Here is a 21,257-nt window from a genome sequence, read left to right as displayed (position 1 = left end):
ACAAAAATAAACATCGCTATTACATTTCATTAATTACATTCTATTTATAATTGACCCTAACGACAAATAATTACAATTTCAACAAATAAAGGCTTGACATATCTTGCTTTGCATGTCATGCATCTATCTCATATATTGGTTTCACCTTTTAAGTTGCATTACTGAAATAATTGCACTTTTTGACAATATTCTAAATTTCCGAGTTTCACCTGTAGATCGTTACTGGTAGATCTCTGGCCCCTCAGTGATCTACTCCCCCCCCCAAAAGCTCAATAACTTTGGCTTCCCCAAAAAAGCTCAACAACGCTGGCTTCCTAAAAAAGCTCTACAACCTTGGCTTCCCAAAGAAAGCTCAAGAACTTTGCCTTTCCTACAAAAAGCTCTACAACTTTGGCTTTCCTGAAAAAGGTCAGCAACTTTTGCTTCCTAGCAAAAAAGTGGGCCATCAGATTAAGTTCCATTTCATTTGCTCCCTAAAAAAAGCTCAGCCACCTTGCCATCCCCAAAAAAGCTCAACAACTTTGATCCATCCAATGACAATGGGTAGATCACTGCCAGTTTTTTTACACTATGAGTAGATCACAGTCTATTGGGAGCTAGACGTCCCTGCAATATCATATTAATATTCTTTGAACATCAGCCTCCCATGCCATATAACACCCTAGTTTTGGAAGTGGTTTACCGTGTGGCATAGTGGCTTCCAGTAGTGCCAACTTGAATAAAATATTGGGGGGGGTGTGTCCCAGGTAAGCTCCGCCCTGCATAATTGATCACAACACACCCCATAAATGTTTTGTTGGGAGTTGGCCTCTATGGTGGCTTTTGTTTGAGAACTGTTAAGTCCAATGATCCCTTAATAATACACAGTTATTTAGATGCTAACCTATCTGTGCAATATGGAGCGTATTATTTTTTAGGGATTTATATAATGCTTACATGCCACATAAAAAGAAGATTATGGCAGTTAAGTAAATACAATTTTTAAAAAGATATACGTTGCTGCTACTGCTGCCTTATAGAAAACTCAGTTCACACATTCTGTTTTGCTCTACTTTCTTGTTTTAATACAGTCATACCTCAGTTTAAGTACGCTTCGGTTTGAGTACTTTCAGTTTAAGTACTCCACGGACCCTTCTGGAACGGATTAATCCACTTTCCATTACGTACTTTCAATGGGAAAATTCGCTTCAGGTTAAGTACAGACTTCCGGAACCAATTGTGTACTTAAACCGAGGTACCACTGTATTTCACTATTTTATCGCTGGCTTTTAGATTAAATTGCTATTGTGAAATTTGGATTTTATTCTTTTGCTTTATGATGTGAGCTGTCCTGTTCACTCAATATGATCTCAGTTTAGTAAACTGAAATAAGAGATCGTCCGGCCACTCCATGCATCAACCTGGTTTTGCAGCACCTCCAGGAACAGTGCACCAATAAAATAAAATAAAATAAAACTCTAGCACATTGGAACTTATGGAAAAGATTTAATTTTACAACAAAATCGGTAAAACAAGATGTGTCATGAGATAGAATTATTTCAAAAAACAGTAAACTCTCTCTCCGATGGATGTTACAGGCTTCTCAGCAAGATGGTGAATGCGGAGTTTATATTCACTTCAGTTCCTTAAACTAATTGCCGAGGTGTTACAGCTCAGGTCTTAATACCTGAGTTCTGAGACAAGTTGGTACTTTCTGTCAGCTTCCTAACCTTTTATAAACTCCAGAGGTTCCCCTAGGAGTATAACAGACAAGGGGGTCACCACACCCCTGCTAACTGGTTGGGGCTTGTCATTGTGTGTCTAGGATTGCAACCCAAATACCATGTCTTCAATCACTTGCCAATTATTTTGACTTTGTTATGTAGCATAAGAGTTCGTTCTACAGGTTAAGGCAGGGGTCCCCAGAATAAGGCCCGGGGGCCGGGTGTGGCCCAATCGCCTTCTACATCCGGCCCGCGGATGGTCCGGGAATCAGCATGTTTTTACATGAGTAGAATGTGTCCTTTTATTTTAAATGCATCTCTGGGTTATTTGCGGGGCATAGGAATTCGTTCATATTTTTTTAAAAAATATAGTCTGGCCCCCACACAAGGTCTGAGGGACAGTGGACCAGCCCCCTGCTGAAAAAGTTTGCTGACCCCTAGGCATGGGTAGGGAAACTAAGGCCGGGGGTGGCGCCGAATCCGGCCCAATCGCCTTCTAAATCTGGCCCATGGACAGTACGGGAATCAGCATGTTTTTACATGAGTAGAATATGTACTTTTATTTAAAATGCATCTCTGGGGTATTTGTAGGGCATGGGAATTCGTTTTTTTCATATCGAAATGATTATTGTTCTTTATCTTTGCAATAAAAAGGAAGTATTGCTTCCTTTTTGTCAGAATCAAGTTGAATGTTTCCCCTTTGATATCAAAGTTACATTAAATATCTGGCTGAGTGGAGACCACAGTTTCTTGCTAATGGAAGCAGTTTTTAAAACCTGTGGTGCTGTAAGGCGAAGGGGCGGAAGAGGTTATTTGGATGGGCTCAATATTTTGGTATTAAACACCTACTGAGATCCAGCTAAGAACAATTACTATAATTATTTTATAATCCTTGATAAATGCTTGCCCTGCTCAGCAGACGGCAAAAATAACTTATTTGTCCTTTTGTCTTTGACTATAGCAATTTATAGAATTCACAGAGATTAAGCTGGTTACTTACTGTGCTAAGTTCAGGAAAACACTCTTTGTGGAACATATGCCTGCAGTGAAACACTGTTACGCTGAAAGATTTAGATGCATCTGGCAAGAGAAGAGAGGAAAAATACATGATGTATTAGCAAAATACATGAGCTGAAGGCTATAAAAAGCACCAAGAGAGATGTTACCTCAATATATGGCAGCTTATTAAGCAGCAGCATCCAAGGATATTTTGAAAAGGGTGTTGTGTACACACACACACACTTTTCACAAGGCAGGCAAATTAATTTTGGGTTTCCTACCTTTTTATGGTAACATCACATGACCTTACACTGACCACGTTAAAATAATAGAATAAAAAAGACCACGTCTTTTAATGTTTCCATGCTCTTAGAAACACAGTGCTCGACTGGCTATGCTTCAGGAAAGAGCTTCATGTTCAAGTGGAGATTTGAACCCAGGGCTCTCTAATTCAAGTGCAACACTGGCTTTCCATGAGTACCCAACACTTCCTTAAAATAAAACAGCTGCATTTCTGGAGACGGTCATAAGCATATCCGCAACATTCTGCTGTACATACATAAACAGATGCAGGGCATGAATCATACTGCATTAAAAAAAAAACCCTGTTCTTAGCATCTGTTGTGAAATAAACCTTCAATTCTTGGATCCCACCCCCCCTGGTTTAAGTGAATCAGAAGAAAACCTAGCAGCAAAGGATATAGAGGCTGATTCCTCTACTCCCTGGAGCAACCTAGTTTGTCCCTTCCGGGGAAGCTGCGTAGGAAGAAAAACACAGACGTGGCTACTGTATGTGGCATATTGTAGTGCATGCCAAGCAGGGCCAGCTTACCAATGAGCTGAAGAAGCCACCTCAGGCTTCATGGGTGCCCTGCTGCTGGTGGAGAAGCAGAGGCAGGACCAACAGTGGCTTCTGGGAAGATCTCCCCAAATCTCACGAGAACTCTGCAAGGAACCTCGCCTGAACCTCCCACCGCCACATGACCCAGGTGAGGGATGCTATGCAGAGTGGCAGCTTCCCATTTCACCTCAGGTAGCTAAACAGGCCACACCATCCCTGATGCCCAGGTAAATTAGATACCCAGGTAAATTAGATGCCCAGGTAAATTAGTACAGGGTCGCAGGAAATCCCAACGGAAGTGGTTTCATACCAACACCATCAAAGGTGGTGCAAAGGGGAAAGGAGTTGGAGGACAGGCCCCTGAGGACTGGTCTCTATCTTCCACAACCACCACCCTTTCAGAGCACCCTAACAGCCAGGGATCTTCTCTCTGGGGGGGGGGGGCTTTGTATTTTGGACATAAAATATCCCACCTGTAGGCAGTATAGGGGAAAGGCATGTTTCACATATATTCTCCTCTGTAAGAAAAGAAAGAGTTACACAAGTCAACACAATTTATCTGAATAATGTTATACCACCTATCTCAGGCAGGTTTGCACACAATGAGATGGTTTGCACACAATGCTAAGCCAAACTATGGCTTAGAAAGGTAAAGGTAAAGGACCCCTGACAGTTAAGTCCAGTCATGTCCGACTCTGGGGTTGCGGCGCTCATCTCGCTCTATAGGCCGAGGGAGCCGGCGTTTGTCCGCAGACAGTTTTCCAGGGTCACGTGGCCAGCATGACTAAGCTGCTTCCGGTGAACCAGAGCAGCGCACAGAAACGCCGTTTACCTTCCCGCTGTGGCGGTTCCTATTTATCTACTTGCGCTTTGACGCGCTTTCGAACTGCTAGGTGGGCAGGAGCTGGGACCGAGCAACGGGAGCTCACCCTGTCGCGGGGATTCGAACCGTCAACCTTCTGAACAGGAAGCCCTAGGCTCAGTGGTTTAGACCACAGCACCATCCGCGTCCCAAAACTATGGCTTAGCAAGAATGAACAAGGGTTCCCAGAGAGAAGACTGTAGTTGCTGTACAGCCGCCCCCCCAACCTCCCACTGGGCTTATGGTTTGTCTTGAGCAAACCAACCACAAACTGTTTACCTAAAAACAAGCTGTGGACTGTGGTGGGTCTGGAGTGAGATAAATCATTTAGTCCAGGATCAGATGACAAACCAAGCCAAACCATGGCTCAGCTCACAGCAGACGAAATAGAGGAGCAAAGCAGCTATAACCTCTTTTGTAGGAACCCACAAATTAATGCTAAACCATAGTTTGGTTTAGTGTTACATGCAAAACGGGCCCAATGTATAGGTAATATTTAATAAAGAGACTCTCCACAATGCCCAATAACTGCTACTCCATGAGCATTGGAACTTGGTACCTTTAATATGCCCTTAAAACTATTTTGCAAGCTAAATAAGATAATACAAAATTTGCACAGGTATTTAGATGTTTTCTGTCGTGTGTTTTGTTACTAATAAAGGTAATCCCACAGTAAAAAGTCCAATAAAGATTTAAGAACCACATACTGCAACCTACATTTTAGGATATGTCAATAACTTAATAAAATGGAAGTAATCCCAAAAGTTTGGATGTGAGCAATGGAAACTATTATGCTTCAGAAATTTCCAGAGATGCGTTAAACATACCATCCACAAGGACTCCTCTCATCTGTGTTCGGTGCATCTTTTTCAGCAAGGAAAGTGAGTCAGCAACAAGAATCTTCTTGCACCCCTCCCGGAGCAAAATCTAAGGCGCAAGTGGATGCAACACTGTGACAATGCTTCAGCTGGTTTTCACTCTCATGTGATGCAGAAGTTGAAATTACATGTTTTACATTATTCTTTGCTGCCGAGGCCCATTCTCCTACTAGTAAAGCTTTTTGGTAATGACTCACCGGGAGCCTCAAAATGCAGTTATCAAAATTATAGATTAGTTATCCTAGTGCCCTGCTGTGGGCACCTGCAGCTATTGGATGGGATAATTTCCTTAAAATAGTCCTTTCCCGGTAAATTTTCACATGCTTGATCACAATATTTAACAGCAACCCTTCTGGACTTTGGGCAGTAACAAAATGATTTGGTGACCACAACAGGCCCTGTGTCCCTTGTCAAAGCTACTTCTTAGAGGACCTAACACAGAGCTTTGTATTGCAAAGCGGGGGGACGGGGACTCCATGAGTGGGACTGTTCCACCCTAACAGATGCACCACAAGCTGTTCCAAAGAATAATATGAAAATGAAAAGTGAAAAATTAAGCCAGTAAAAGAGAAAAAAGTCACGCGGAGCTCTTCATCTCGTGAATCGCAGGAACCAAGCCACTTCCACTGGCAGTGTGACCAATGTTCCAGACTACTTGCAAAAGGCAGGTACAACTGGACAGGGTTAGATGTGCCAGAAATCAATGAGCCTTTTATTAATATTATTCAGCTTGTGTTGCATGTCTTGTGTTTGTTTTCTACGCAGGACTGTCCTCAACGCTGCCCGGAGCTCTACTCACGCAACAGGACTTCCTCTCATCTCCCCATGCACCCCGTAAATCTGATAAGGAGGGGCAGATTCTGTGGGTGGGGTTTGTGGGGTGGGGAAAGGAAGGAGAAGTTGTTCCATTGTGCCAGTGGAAGTCTGTTGTGCAAGCAGATCAGCCGTCAAGGACACAACTCCTCTCCCCTCCCTTTTGAACTGCCATGGTTGCTTTCTCTCTCATACCCCCCATAGCATCCCAGGCCCGGCTCTAGGGGTAGTCTCGGTGGCGCGGGGCGCCAGGGCAGCGGGCCGGCAGGAGGGCGCTGCGTGGCGAAGCCGCGTGGAAGCCATGCTGTGCGCGCCCACCAGGGTGGGGGCGCCGGAGCGATCTCCGTGCCACGGCGCCCGACCGGCTTGAGGCGGCCCTGTAGGATCCCCTTGGACAAGGCCTAAAGGATGAGCACAGCAGAGGTGTCGTTTTGGATGCTACTCCCTGGAAGCTGAAGTAGCAAATGCTTTGCTTTGTCAGCTCCCGAAAGATACCAACCATCTGGATGAGCTAAATAAAGCAGGATCTCACAGGGAACAGTCACAGCCCCTCTCCAACAAAAAAGCCCCACTTCACTGAACTAACATTGCCTTCAGGCAGAGCTGCAACCATGTGCTAAGCAGGTGGTGACACGCCTCCTAGTGGCCACTTGGCCAACTTTTGCAGACTGGTTTTAAAACAGAACCCAGTAGGATGCAATTTGCCCTTGCTGTGTGCGCTGGCCCCAGAGAGGTGGAAATGTAAAATGTTCCAGGTTGTTATCTTCATATTGATCGGAGGGCAACAAACAGAGCCTCTTTTGCAAAAGGCAGACCCATGCTCTGCCTTGCGTCCCTTTAAAATGCCCAGAAATATTGACTGTGAAGGGACTCTCTGTGGGGAAGAATGCAATGCATCAACTCGGAAGTCACTGCAAAATGAAAGCACAGACTCAGCTGTGATGGGGAGACACACGGACACAGACCCACACAGACATGAAAGCTCACCTTCAAAGTGTCAGCAAGAAGTGAGGAGGAGTGGGGAGCAATAAATGCAAGGGGGGGGGATATGCTATGGCACTCCCTGTAGACAAAACACTTTGAGCACATCATGTAGCTTTATGTTTCGGCTGGTCGTGAGAACACGTTAGAGATCAGTTACTAAATGTTTCATTGGTACAAAGCTATAGGAAGCACCACTGCAGATCTCACCCTGCATTTATTCCATCTCCTCGTGTGGCATAGATGTGGCACAACAATAAATTACCCAGGCAAGACTGTGAGACCAACAGGAGGTAAAGAGCCACTGGGAATGAATGTCTTGGGGGCTGTATACAGCCTGCCAGGTCAAAAGGATCTGAGTTGAAAACATAAAAAGTGATTTCTAGGCCCCTTGGCAATGGCCAGTAATCAGTTTTTCAATCTGATCTATGAGGTGTAGCCTCAAGGGACAATTCTTTTACACTAGTGTTATCTATTTAATTGCTACATTTCTCTAATTGGATCTTAAGTGACGGGACAGCTTTAATTCTGGATATTACTTCTGTGCATTTTGATTTCCAAAATCCACACACATAGGGGGCACCTCTGCTAGTGGCTGGTCCCATACTGACATGTTGGGGCTAATATGAAGCTGTGACTAGCCAGACCTGGTTCTTGCCCACTCTCTAGTGTAGGGCCTTGTCAGAATTGAAGCTAAACACACCCAGCTCCTTCAACTGCTCCTCATAAGGCTTGGTTTCCAGGCCCTTGATCATCTTAGTCTCCATCCACTGCACACCTTCCAACTTGTCCACATCCTTCTTAAATTGTGGCGCCCAGAATTGGACGCAGTATTCCAGGTGTGGTCTGAGCAAGGCAGAAAAGTGACGATGCTGCCCACAACAGAATTTTAATGCTGGTTCTAAATGTGTTTTGTTGTGCTTTCACCACTGGTTTGTTTTTATTACTTCATATTTGAAAAAGGATGCTTTTAAAATGCCTTGAATCCCAACTTGGAAGAAAGGTGGGATGCCAACATGTCAAATAAAGGTCTTCTCTGCCTTTGCAGCTGGGGAAGTCTGTAATAACAGTTATCTGATTTCTGATTTTAAAATTTTTATTTGAGAAGAAGAAGAGTTTGGATTTGATATTCCGCTTTATCACTACCCGAGGGAGTCTCAAAGCGGCTAACATTATCCTTTCCCTTCCTCTCCCACAACAAACACTCTGTGAGGTGAGTGGGGCTGAGAGACTTCAGAGAAGTGTGACTAGCCCAAGGTCACCCAGCAGCTGCCATGTGGAGGAGCGAAGATGTGAACCTGGTTCCCCAGATTACAAGTTTACCGCTCTTAACCACTACACTGCACTGGCTCTCTTTTTGGCTTTATGTATAACTGTTGCAAACCGCTCTGATTTTTTTTTAAAAATTATGAATAACGACATACAAGTATTTGTTATAAAATAAATAAATATCCATGGTTATGTGTGTGCAAGTGTTCATGTGTGTGTGGTGGTAGAATAAGCACCCTGAAATTGGGTGGTAACCACAAGATAAAACACACACACACACACACACACACACACACACACACACACACACACACCCTTCCCTTCTTCTGTTAGCAAAACTGCCAGCTTGGAATTCAGCAACAGAAAGGGCAGGACTAGGCAGGGAAGCCAGGGCTAGAGAAGAAGGTGGGGGCTTGGGGGCTGTGTTGATGGCCCTGGTTGATTTGGGAAGCAGAGCCGGGATGGAGAGAGATGCAAAACTTAACTGAAAAATCCTACAGCTGACCCTGGGTAAATGGCCATTTTTTTGTTTTTGTTTTTAATCTATATGTGAAAGCAAAATATTGATTTCGCCCAAAAGCTTTCCAAAGCACAGGTGCTGAAAATACAGGATACTTCTCTCTCATATATATCTATATATATAGTCAGGAGTCGACATTAGGAAATTACTGTTTTATTGCCTAAATTTCAATGTAATCTTGCTCATTCTGGCAGGCTTGTCAGAGTTCCAATTGTGATTTAATTATAATAAGAAAACACTGCCAGTGGAACAGCAATTTATTCTCTTCTAGCTAAACACTGCTCCCAGGCATGTGTCACTTTTGATGCACGAGTGGCTCCACTTTAAGAGAATGCACAATTTTATGGCTATATAAATTAAACTGCGGCTGTCAGTAGTCTACTTTATTTATGATTTAATATTCATCTCATTGAAGAGCGAGATATAAACTACAAGCACTTTTAGAATGCAGCTTTAACTTACTTTCTATTTAATTCCAGACAGACAACTCTGTCTTGCCCTGCCATGAATATTGGAACGCCTTCAACTCATAGCACTGCCATCATTATTAGGCAGGCTTAAATCATTCCCACCAAAGATGACAACGGCATTGCTAAATTCAGAGATCTTCATGCTGCTTCTCTAAACACAGTAGCGAGCCCCTGAGGCACAGGGCTTAAAGCAAAGCAAGTCTGGGTAACAATATCACCTGGGCCATAGCTATGATTTGGAATTACATTGATCATCTGTGCATTGGGCCCCTCCTTGTTCAATGTCTTTATAATGCTGCGGAAGACAGAATCAGGATTCAAGATGACCGTAACAGATTGGGCCCAAAATAACAAAATGAACTTCAATAGGGAACTTCAACAAGGTGGAATCTATTATTCACATTCTTCTATTCTGTGAATTCTATAATGAAGAACCATTGCGACTCATTTTACCCCTATTATCTAAATTCACACCCTTGCAATATTATCTGGAATTTTCCCCCGAAACGTTACGCAAATTCCTTCTGGAAGACTCTTTGAGCTCAGTATCCTACGCTGTGGCCAAATTCTGCACCTTAGCTATTAAAAAACGTAAATCTCTTTTATTGAATAACATATTATAACAATTTGACCTGCCCTCCGATGATGATATTGCGGCTACAGTTCTTAGTTAAATTTCTTATTCTTTTATGGTGTTTTATTCCGCTGGACCTGTATTTTAAGTATTGTATATTGGCTGTTAAAACCCCATATCAGTTGCTTTTATTGTTCATGTAGAGAATTATGCAGAATTTCTGGTTTAATATGCTGGCTGTTTGCCGTAATAAACATTGACTTGACTTGAATAGGGATAAATGTAAGGCTCTGCACTTAGGCAGGAAGAACCCGATGCACAAATATAAGACGGTTACAAAAAAGGAGATCCCAACTAAACATCAGGAGAAGCTTTTTGACGGTAAGCGCTGTTTGACAGTGGAACAGACTCCCTCGGGAGGTGGTGGAGGTTTTTAAGCAGAGGTTGGGGGAAATATCAAGAATGACTATGGGGGGGGAGGCTGTCCTGAAAACCCCCAGTGCTGTGTTCTTTTGAATATAGGTGCAAGTCTTCTTGAATGCAACTGTGTTGTGCAAATCCTTTGTAAGCCCATAGCTGCCAAGTCTCCTGTATTCCCCGGGAAACCCCCGTTTTTCCAGCTGTTCCCAGCCGGAAAAACGGATTTTTTTGTTTTCCCCCGGTTTATTCTGGTGCAGCGGCCATTTTGGAACTGGGCGGAGCATGCTCAGAAGCGACTTTTGATGCTGCTCTGCCCAGTTCCAAAATGGCTGCAGTGCGACTTCTGGTGCGACGGCCATTTTGGAACTGGGCACAGCAGCATCAAAAGTCACTTATGAGCATGCTCTGCCCAGTTCCAAAATGGCGGCAGCGCTACTTCCGGTCTGCTACTTCCAGTCCGGTCCCTTATTTCTCGGGCTGGAACTTGGCAGGTATGTGTAAGCCACTTTGAGAGACTTGTGGGTTTACAGAGCAGGATGAGCATTCTAAATAAAATAGACCATTTTCAGGAGGATTGTGGCGAGGAAGGAAATACCCCAAATGTCCTGGAATTAAAGATTAGGAAGCGGGGGTGCGGGGGGTGGGGGTGCGTGCTGAGATCCACTGATGCCCCACCAAAACATGGGACATAATCCACTTGTGCTGCCATCAACTACAAAATAGCAGCTGCACAGACTCGGTCCCCATCCTGCTGTCAAGTGGTTGAGAAGAGATGGGGATACCCTTCAGTGGTGCGCTGACCTTTGACTTAGGTGGGGAAAGTAGCTCTGCCTTGAATTCACAAAGTCACTACCTCAGCCACAGTAAACAGGGAGGCCACAGAAAGTTTTTGTGAGGCTGTGTTATGAGAATGGTCACATCACAAAAGTAGTAACAGCAGCAGCATTTTTTATATAAAAAATGGTTCAGCATTACAGCACAAGAAACCTTCATAGCATGATTTTTCTTTTAGCTTGATTCTATTCCTTTAAAATTACTGATCTCCCTCTATTCTTCATGCCTGATGGTGGAATGAGAAGAACGGACACTGAAAAGCAGTAAAAGTTACCTGTAAGTTATAATCCTGGAGAATTTTTACCAGTGAATCTCTCAGGTTTGGAATCTCCATGCCTTCCTTAATGCGATGGATCAGGAGGATGGGGTCAACGTGGGTCCCAATGTTATTTAACAAGCCGGTAATAAAAGCTGTAGAAACACAAAGGGGGGGTTGTGTAACCTGAAACCTAAACATAATGTTGAACTGCCTTTCTTCGGAGACAGGCCTAGTCTCTTAACTGCATGTACTGCTCTCTAAAAAAAAAAGGAAAGGAAAAGGAAACAGTATGCTGGCACATCTAAAGTGGGAGAGATCTCACTAGCAAGAGGCCTAGTTTTCAAATTTACATTTTATAAAGCTATGCATAGAAATAAAGGCCGCATACCATATAAACAAGTTGCAATAAACTTGAGATATTCTACTGAACTATTTCTTGGTTCTACAAGCACCAGTAACAGGGCCTCATTTTGTTGTTGTTGTTTAGTCGTGTCCGACTCTTCGTGACCCCATGGACCAGAGCACACCAGGCACTCCTGTCTTCCACTGCCTCCCACATGTTGGTAGCTTCGAGAACACTGTCCAACCATCTTGTCCTATGTTGTCCCCTTCTCCTTGTGCCCTCAATCTTTCCCAACACCAGGGTCTTTTCCAAGGATTCTTCTCTTCCTATGAGGTGGCCAAAGTATTGGAGCCTCAGCTTCAGGATCTGTCCTTCCAGAGAGCACTCAGGGCTGATTTCCTTCAGAATGGATAGGTTTGATTTTCTTGCAGTCCCTGGGACTCTCAATTATCTTTGTGGCAGACAATGATGCTGACAACCTTCCTTCCTCCTCTTTCCACCAGACCTTTCCATGCTCTATCCCTAAATTCACACAGGGCTCTGCATTTCACACACCATCTGATCTGCAAACTTTCCAGCATTGTCTTTGCCTCTTTCCTTGTGATGCTTCCCCCCGTCTCCCTTTTTTATAAGTATCCACATTCTTCTACATCAGACATGTCCAACAGGTAGATCGTGATCTACCGGTAGATCACTGGGCAATTGTGGTAGATCACTGGCAGATCACTGGCTCCCCCCAAACAGGCCTTCTTCCTCCCTAAAAAGCTCAATAACTTAGCCCTGAACCCCCAAACCAGGGCTTTCCTTCCCCCCAAAAGCTCAACAACCTTCACCTGAACCCCCCCAAAAGGGGGTAGATCACTGCCAGTTTTTAACTCTGCGAGTAGATCGCAGTCTCTTGGGAGTTGGCCACCCCTGTTCTACATCATCTTTGATTCCTCCAGATCACTATTTCTCAGTCCAAGGCTCCTCTGCCTCCACCTTCAGCTATCCTATCTAGATCCTGTCACTTAGCTTTCCTACCTCATCCACTTTTTCATAAATCACCTCTTTCTTCTCAGCTTCCACCTGCCTTCACACAGGTCCTTCTGTTCCTACACACTGTGGGGTGAATTCCCCGCCTCGCCCCCCAGCCGCAATGGCTTTTCATGTTCCTCATGGGAGCTGGACTGTTTGTGAACACTCTTGCTGATTACAATGCCATTCCATCAAAGCAGCTCACAGCTCAGCCAAGGCATCACACCTGTGGACAGGTGCCCTTGGTTGGCCTATCATCTGCCTTTTCATTTAAAACAATACTTAAGAAACAAAGATGTGTAATAATCAACTTTTGAAGACCTTTGCAGTGAAGATGCAGAGATAGAAAAACATGCTAGCATTTCACTCAATTTGTCAGCCAACAGCACATGCGCCAGCAGCTGTGGAATAATGTAATTACTTATGCTTATCAGTTGCCAGATGCGGCAGGATGACAGGACATTTCCCCCCTCAGTATGCTGTAATACTCCAATCATTACATTGCAATTCAGACTTCTGGACCCATGCAAGCTGGCATTAATCCCAAATCAATCTGACTATATTGTTTTTCTACTGTAGAGGGATAAATTATATTCTTTCACTGCTTCACACTTAATTAAAATCTCTCTCTCTCTCTCTCTCTCTCTCTCTCACACACACACACACGCGCACACAGTAAATTAATTGAGCAAGGACTACTTTGCTTACGTGGTTTGTCAATGGAATACAAGATGAGATCTTCCCACAATTCCGCATCATCTTGCTCCTTAGCAAATTCAATAGCCTTATCCACATCATATAATTCCTCCATGATCATCTTCAGAGCACTTCGACTATTGCCCATTCTGCCTGAAATGACAAAGCAGGAATTGTGAAAGAACAGCCTACCGTCACCAAGCTAAGCTAGGCCTCAGGGTTTAGGCGAAAACAATGTCCTCTGTTATATTCTCTAAAACATTTCCCACTTACGGCTTATATTTTAATAACACGAATGAGTAGATGTCTAAATTAAAGCAATATATTTCAATCATATTGAAATACATGGGTCCTGTGTATGTCTTAATAGTTGCTTGCTACATTTGTGATTGTGTCCAGAGATGCAGGTTCATCCTACAACTAAAGCCAGACTTCTCCTTTTTGGGGGGCAGGGGGGAGAACAGACTAAGGTTGCAATCCTATACCAACGTACTAGGAAATAAGCCCCACTGAAGTCAATGGGACTTGAGAAAACATGCATAGGATTGAGCTGGGAAGCTCAGTACGCACTTACAAGGTACAGCACAGGCCATTTCAGAATTAGGATGTGCCCCTGCAAGGTTTTAACCTGAACTGCCCTGCAGGACAAAAGGACCCTGGACAGGGTCAGGCTCAACAGCATCTCCTTAACAGCCATGGCCATCATTGAGGAGCAAGGACATGCACATACATGGCACTGGTGACTGTGACAATCTGACATGGAATCATGGATCTGAAGGGTTGGGAATGACCCCCAAGGGTCATCTAGCCCCCTGCAATGCAGGAATCTCAACATCCTTCCATCTGCCACAGTCTTAAGAATCTGCATTTTTCAAAACCAGTGCAGGACTTTTATGTCTGAGTTGATAGATGGTACCTAGAGCTTAGGGACACGGGTGGCGCTGTGGGTTAAACCACAGAGCCTAGGGCTTGCCGATCGGAAGGTCGGCGGTTCGAATCCCCACGACGGTGTGAGCTCCCGTTGCTCGGTCTCAGCTCCTGCCAACCTAGCAGTTCGAAAGCACGTCAAAGTGCAAGTAGATAAATAGGTACCACTCCGGCGGGAAGGCAAACGGCGTTTCTGTGCGCTGCTTTGGTTTCACCAGAAGCGGCTTAGTCATGCTGGCCACATGACCCGTAAAAACTGTCTGTGGACAAACGCCGGCTCCCTCGGCCTATAGAGCGAGATGAGCACTGCAACCCCAGAGTCATCCGCAACTGGACCTAATGGTCAGGGGTACCTTTACCTTTTTACCTAGAGCTTACACCAGTATGGGATCATAATATTGGTTTTAATATCTCTGGGTTGGGGGGGAGGGTAAGACACCTTGCCTGGCCATGAGCTTTTAGGATCAGCAGGGATACAATGTAAGAACCTGCTCCTCGAAATAATGAGCTGTGGATGTCGCCTTTTGATAAAAACAAACCCACCAAGTCATTGCTATTAATCAAGATCCAGCTACTTACTCAAAAGATAAACTGTCTCTTCTACAAAGTTTCTTTGTTGACAGATTTCAAGAGCCTGGGATTTCGAAAGGAGAAAATTAATATGACCCCAACTTAAGTTATCAACCAGCCTGTCTCTGCCGTAAATTAGCAGCACAGCCCCTATAGCTGTTTACTCAGAAATAAGTCACACCCAGTCCAGTGGAATAACAGCCTGAAAATATCACCAGTGCTCCCAAAGTACTTTTCTTTAAAGGCACATAATTCATGTAACAGAAACGGTAAATATTTATAAAAATCTGGACTAAGAATAAAAGAAAAGCAATTACAGCCAACATCTGCTTGAGTTTCTTAAAGAACAACACTACCATGTGTCATGCATTGTTCCCCAAATAAAGGTTTTCCAAAGTATATTTCATAACTACAGAATCTCCTGAATTTTTTTAAATCAAGCTCCACGTACAGAAGCTAATGCTTCCCTTCCTACATGTGGAAAGGAAATGTGACACTCCACAGTTTAATACTAGTCTGTGCAGCATAATTGAGCCAGACGCTCTCTATCCCTCGTGCACCTCAAGAGGCTGTTGTGGAAATACCGGTAGGATGAGCTTCTTGGGCAAAGGGGCTGCATGCCTATGTGATTAATTACTGGGATTATAGCTTCAGTTCTGCATGCTGAAAGGCCCCAGGTTCAATCCCTGGCATCTCCAGGTAGGTCTGTCCCCTGCCTGAAGGCCTGCAGAGCAACTGCCAGGCACTGTGTTTCTCATACTTGGGTCCCCAGCTGCTGTTGGACTACAGTTCCCATAATCCCTGACCACTGGTCCTGATAGCTAAGGATGATGGGAGTTGTAGTCCAACAGCAGCTGGCGACCCAGGGCTGGAGAAACACCATATGTAGACAGTACTGAACTGGAAAGACCAATGGTCTGACTTGGGGTGAGGCTCCTAGGTCATACCTGCCAAGTTCCTGCCGGAAAAATAAGGGATCGGCAGACCGGAAGTAGCGCTGCCGCCATTTTGGAACTGGGTGGAGCATGCTCAGAAGCGACTTTCGATGCTGCTCTGCCCAGTTCCAAAATGGCCGCCACGCCGGAAGTCGCGCTGCGGCCATTTTGGAACTGGGCAGAGTAGCATCGAAAGTCGCTTCTGAGCATGCTCCACACAGTTCCAAAATGGCCGCCGCGCCAGAAATCGCTTCTGCGCATGTCCAGAGACTCCAGACATGCGCAGAAGGAGCCTCCCCCGGCCGGTAAGTAAACCGGGAAGAAAAAAAAATCCGTTTTTCCAGCTGGGAATGGCTGGAAAAACGGGTTTCCTGGGGAATACGGGAGACTTGGCAGCTATGTCCTAGGTTGTCCCTACAATAATAAAGATGTCCCTTGCCCAGACAGATATATTCCTGCATTTCATTCCACACTCACCTAACAAACACCAAGCCTCAGTCATAATTGTAACAAAAACATCTGGCAGAGTGAACAGAATCAGGGGAAAAATGAAATATTAAAAACTCAAATAATATGAAAATTAAGAAGAGGATGAAAAACATTTCTGAGTCATCACGGTACTCTTTAAGTCAAGATCTCTAAACCAATGTGGTTTCCATGCTTTCCAGCAGATGGCAGCGTAACATACAGAGTAGCCAGGACAAGTCGGGTCACAATTACAAACTGAAAAGCCACAGTCGGTAATAGTTTTGCTGAGATCAACTCAAATGTGACAAAGACATGGAAAAACAACAACCTTGCAATTGGAAAAAGGAGGAGGGAAAGGAAAAAGGGGGGACCCACCCCCCAAACACCAACATCTTTATTATTTAACAAGGAAAAAGAAAGGGGAAAGGATTTTCCTCACCTTTTCTAAAGGGCAATGAGTGCTGTCTCTGAGAAATGGAAGCAAATTTGGCCGGTCATATTCAGCATACAGACTGATCTGTTTCTCATGATACTTCTGTCCTTTGTGATGGTCTCTCTTGAACAGCTTGTGCAAGTACTACGAAATCGACCCGAAGAATGAAAAAACAGAAACACCCATGATATGGCCATAGTACCAAACAGGCGCTCCAGAAGCACAATTCCCCAAGGAAACGGGAGTTAAATACTATTGCGTCCCGATGTTACAGACCCCTCTACCATTGCTGACCGACACCGACATGGGGAATGAAGTGGTTGTGTGTTTATGGTGGTGGTGGTGGTGGTGGGGAGATTGCATCAAATTATCCATAGTGGGAAAGAGCTGCTTAACTTTCCCCAGCCCAAGCAATTCTTCTCACAAATAACCTCATTCCAGGCACTACTTTATTCCTCTGAAACCAGGAGCAAATCTAGCTGCAAATGTGGCTTGAATGCTGGACTCAAGAGGTTGCTTCCAACTCCCATCAGCCCCCAGCCAGCACAGCCAACGGCCAGAGGAGATGGGAGTGGTTGGCATTTGCAAGGGGGAATCAGCGGAAGGTAGTTAAACACGCCTCTCACCCTCCACTCCTGTCCAGCAAGGGCTCCGTACCCTGATTATCTCAGCAAACCTGAGATAATCCACCTAAACATTAGGAAGAACTTCCTGACAGTAAGAGCTGTTCGGCAGTGGAATTTGCTACCAAGGAGTGTGGTGGAGTCTCCTTCTTTGGAGGTCTTTATGCAGAGGCTTGACAGGCATATGTCAGGAATGCTTTGATGGTGTTTCCTGCTTGGCAGGGGGTTGGACTGGATGGCCCTTGTGGTCTCTTCCAACTCTATGATTCTATGAGAGAGGCTCTGACAGGGTCCTAGAGTCCTCCAACCTCCTTCCGAAAGCCTAATTAGCACTTTCCCAGTTTGAGAAGAGGGAGGGAGGGCTCTAAGACCCTGCCAGAGCCTCATGCCTCCTTCCCTAAGCCCGGTGCCTCACTTATCCTGTTTTCGGAAGGCATCCTGAGTCAAATGACCTTGTGCTTCCTCACCTACCTCACAAGGCAGTGGGTCTCCTGTGGGTTCTGCATGGAAGTACTCTTGGAGCCCACTTGGTTTGAATGCTATAGAGCAGGGGTGGCCAACTCCCAAGAGACTGTGATCTACTCACAGAGTTAAAAACTGGGAGTGATCTACCCCCTTTTGGGGGGTTCAGGTCAAAGCTGTTGAGTTTTTTTAAGGAAGAGAAGCCCTGTTTTGGGGGGTTTAGGTCAAACTTGTTGAGCTTATTTAGGAGGGAGGAAGGCCCATTTTTGTTTAGGGCTTCAGGTCATAGTTGTTCAGCTTCTTTTAGGGAGGAGGAAAATTTTGGGTGAGCTTTTTTTTGGGTGCCAGTGATCTAGCAGTGATCTACCACAGACATCCAGTGATCTACCGGTAGATCACGATCTACCTGTTGGACATGCCTGCTATAGAGGGCCTAGCGAGCACAAATTTTGTGGGCAAACCATTTGTTTTATTCAGTGTGGTTCCTTACTGAAGTGACTAATGAAATGTCCCCCACGCCCCGCAACCAGCATCTTTTGAGCGTCAGCTATGAAAGTATTCTCCCCCACGCCAATTGCAACCTTGCTGTTGGAAGTTGGAGACCTGTTCAGTTGTCATTGAGGATAAATATTTATCAGTTCGTGCCTCCGGTTGCCCCAGGAACACACCTGCTGGAATCTGCCTGGAAACCTTAAACGGCCACTTACCACATGCTGCAATTCAGGCCTGTTTTTCAATTCTTCCACCACTTTATCAATCTAAGAGGAATAGATAAGATACAGAAAGATAAGAAAAGTTGGCTTCTGGGCCAAATCTCTTGCTCACAGAGAGGGATAGGAAGGAGTCGGTCAATAACATAACGAAATGGTTGTACTCACAGAGATCTTGTCTTCATTATCCAAAAGCATGTCAACTGCTTTCTAAAACAAACAAAACGTCCACGGCAGATAAGAGATATGTAAAATCACAATTTAACACGGTTCTGTGTACAGACAGATTTTGAAGGAACTTACTCTGTCTTGTGAACAACAAAAATGGCTATGCAGTTTATAGTGTGTGTTGGGAAGGAGAGGGCAGGGCTGTCGGTGGAAGAACGAGATGCTCGCTGGTTGCATTACAATGTCTATGGCTACAAGCCCCGGCGTATGTGGGGCTTCCGCGGCCAGCGAAGACAGATGGTGCTTGATGAGAACGCAAAATGCTTTCCGGAATTTGGCTGGCAGTGGAAGACTGCCACAGGTGCCAGATCTATATTGGCATAATCAATGATGCCCCATACAGAACACGTATTAAAGGTGAAAGCCGTAACAATGCAAATTCTCTGTGTAAACTCCTATTAAACTAAACACAATCTTTAGTGGCTTTCATCCCAAGGCTATGTTCACCCTTAGAAAGTGGGCTGCAGATCTGCACACTCCTTATTCTGCTCTTTTCATTGCAGTGAGAAGTGAATGGCTCAACCAGGAAACAGTGATGGGAGTTGTAATCTACAACATCTAGATACTCCCAGAGTTGGTCGTATTTTAAATGCTTACATCTGCCTTAAGACTTGAGAAACAGCTGCTGTCACATGAATGAAAGCAGCTTCCAATGCTCAGTGCCTCTAACACTCCCTGCCCAAAGCTTTTCCAACACTTGAGAGTTTTTGGTCAATTGATTGAAAGCAAAGAGGGTTTTTTCCAGGCACACAACTTTACTTTTTGAATACAGGTTAAAGAATGGAGAGCTTTCACAAGTAGATTAACCAACAGAAAATTGGGGAGGGGAAATGGCGAGAATATCTACACTACATGTGTGATGTGTGCTAAATTAAAACTGTTTCTTCAAACAATTAGCACTTTGGTTCATTAAGTGACATATTTTTGGGGGAAGGTTATAGGGATCTTCAAAAAGGACCTATTTCAAATTTCTCAATGTCTGGATTCCTGCTGTTTATATTTGGCTCTTCCACCTAGATTTATGGATGCAGATCACACAAAATATGATTTCCCCAAGTTTATATGACCATTTTCTTTTCCTTAATGTCAAACAATAAAGATGTTTTTCCCCAAAAGTGTTAGCGTAAAAACAAACTCACTGTAAAAAATTGTTTTGTGAAAATATAACCAATGCAGCCATTTGGTGTCGACATTCTCACACATCAGTTTATCCAAAATATGAAGTTCACTTGGTTAAATAATATTTTTTCCTCTCTGCTAAAATTCTTACAGCCAAAAATATAAAAAACCCACCACTTTAAAGCCATCATACCTCTGAATCAAACTCCATTAGCAGAACAATTTTGTCCCTGATGGAGCTGAAAAGATTGTGTTTGTGGATCAGCTGGAAAACATCTTTATGTCTCAGTGTGAGATAAATTTCAAGGGCCTTTCCGTAGCGTTGGTCATAGGTGTACCTGATAAAGAGGATCACACGTTATGAATAGACCTAGATGTGGGCCTTTTGAAAAAGTCATCCACCAGCATTCACAGTTTTGCTAAAAGCTCGACACAAATTGCTTAAACGTTGGGCCATCATTTAGAATAATGGAAAATACTTCCCTTCTTTATATATATATGTATTAGAAAAGTAATTGGATGCAATTCTCGGTTCTTCATTGTTCTTGTGTACTGGACACCAATGACCCATAACCCATGGCCCATCTTCTCATCAAGAAACATTTCAAAGGTTGTCACAAGCTTCACACAAACGGTGAAGAATTGCACTTCAACACAGGGATGTTTGTAGGGGTGTATTTCTCTTCACCTAGATATCCTTATAAAGGCTTTCTTTTGGGTGGGGGTGGGGTGGGAACATGATGACCTGGTTCATATGTCACAGTAAACCAAACTATGGCTTCCTGGAACCATGCAAATAAATCTGGGCTGCAGCTCATGGCCAGCAAGGATAAAACTTAACGACAAGACTGGGTTGAGATGATAATAATAATAATAATAATAATAATAATAATAATAATAATAATAATAATTTATTTATACCCCGCCCATCTGGCTGGGTTTCCCCAGCCACTCTGGGCGGCTTTCAACAGAAAAATAAAACACAATAATCTATTAAACATTAAAAGCCTCCCTGAACAGGGTTGCCTTCAAATGTCTTCTAAAAGTCTGGTAGTTGTTTTCCTCTTTGACATCTGTTGGGAGGGCGTTCCACAGGGCAGGCGCCACCACCGAGAAAGCCACTTCCGCGCCTGCGTCGGAGGTGGGACGAGTTGCTGCCGACCATCAAAAACCGGGCTGCTTCACTCGGCTACCCTGACCTGCTGGTGCTGCAGCTAGGGGAGAATGACCTTGCCTACCGTAATGCAGTGGACTTGAAATTGAAAATATTCAGTGACTTTGATATCCTATTGGACTCCTGCCC

General features: G+C 44.3%; 1 protein-coding gene across 2 annotated transcripts in view; it reads right to left on the bottom strand.

The window, feature by feature from the left end:
• The window catches only part of VPS41 (VPS41 subunit of HOPS complex), a 118,859-nt gene that overhangs the window by 3,374 nt on the left and 94,228 nt on the right, over window positions 1–21,257 (bottom strand). For both annotated transcript variants that reach the window (XM_060280561.1, XM_060280562.1), the window contains 10 exons: window positions 20,148–20,292; window positions 18,776–18,817; window positions 18,605–18,655; window positions 16,819–16,956; window positions 14,986–15,040; window positions 13,492–13,632; window positions 11,439–11,575; window positions 5,233–5,332; window positions 4,017–4,061; window positions 2,704–2,783 (listed from right to left, as the gene is read on the bottom strand). In XM_060280561.1, the coding sequence (XP_060136544.1) occupies window positions 2,704–2,783; window positions 4,017–4,061; window positions 5,233–5,332; window positions 11,439–11,575; window positions 13,492–13,632; window positions 14,986–15,040; window positions 16,819–16,956; window positions 18,605–18,655; window positions 18,776–18,817; window positions 20,148–20,292 (934 nt within the window). The remainder of the gene's footprint in view (window positions 1–2,703; window positions 2,784–4,016; window positions 4,062–5,232; window positions 5,333–11,438; window positions 11,576–13,491; window positions 13,633–14,985; window positions 15,041–16,818; window positions 16,957–18,604; window positions 18,656–18,775; window positions 18,818–20,147; window positions 20,293–21,257) is intronic.

The sequence above is a fragment of the Zootoca vivipara genome, chromosome 12 (genome assembly GCF_963506605.1).
Source record: "Zootoca vivipara chromosome 12, rZooViv1.1, whole genome shotgun sequence".
Taxonomy (NCBI): Eukaryota; Metazoa; Chordata; class Lepidosauria; order Squamata; family Lacertidae; genus Zootoca; species Zootoca vivipara.
This window is presented reverse-complemented; position numbering and strand designations above follow the sequence as displayed.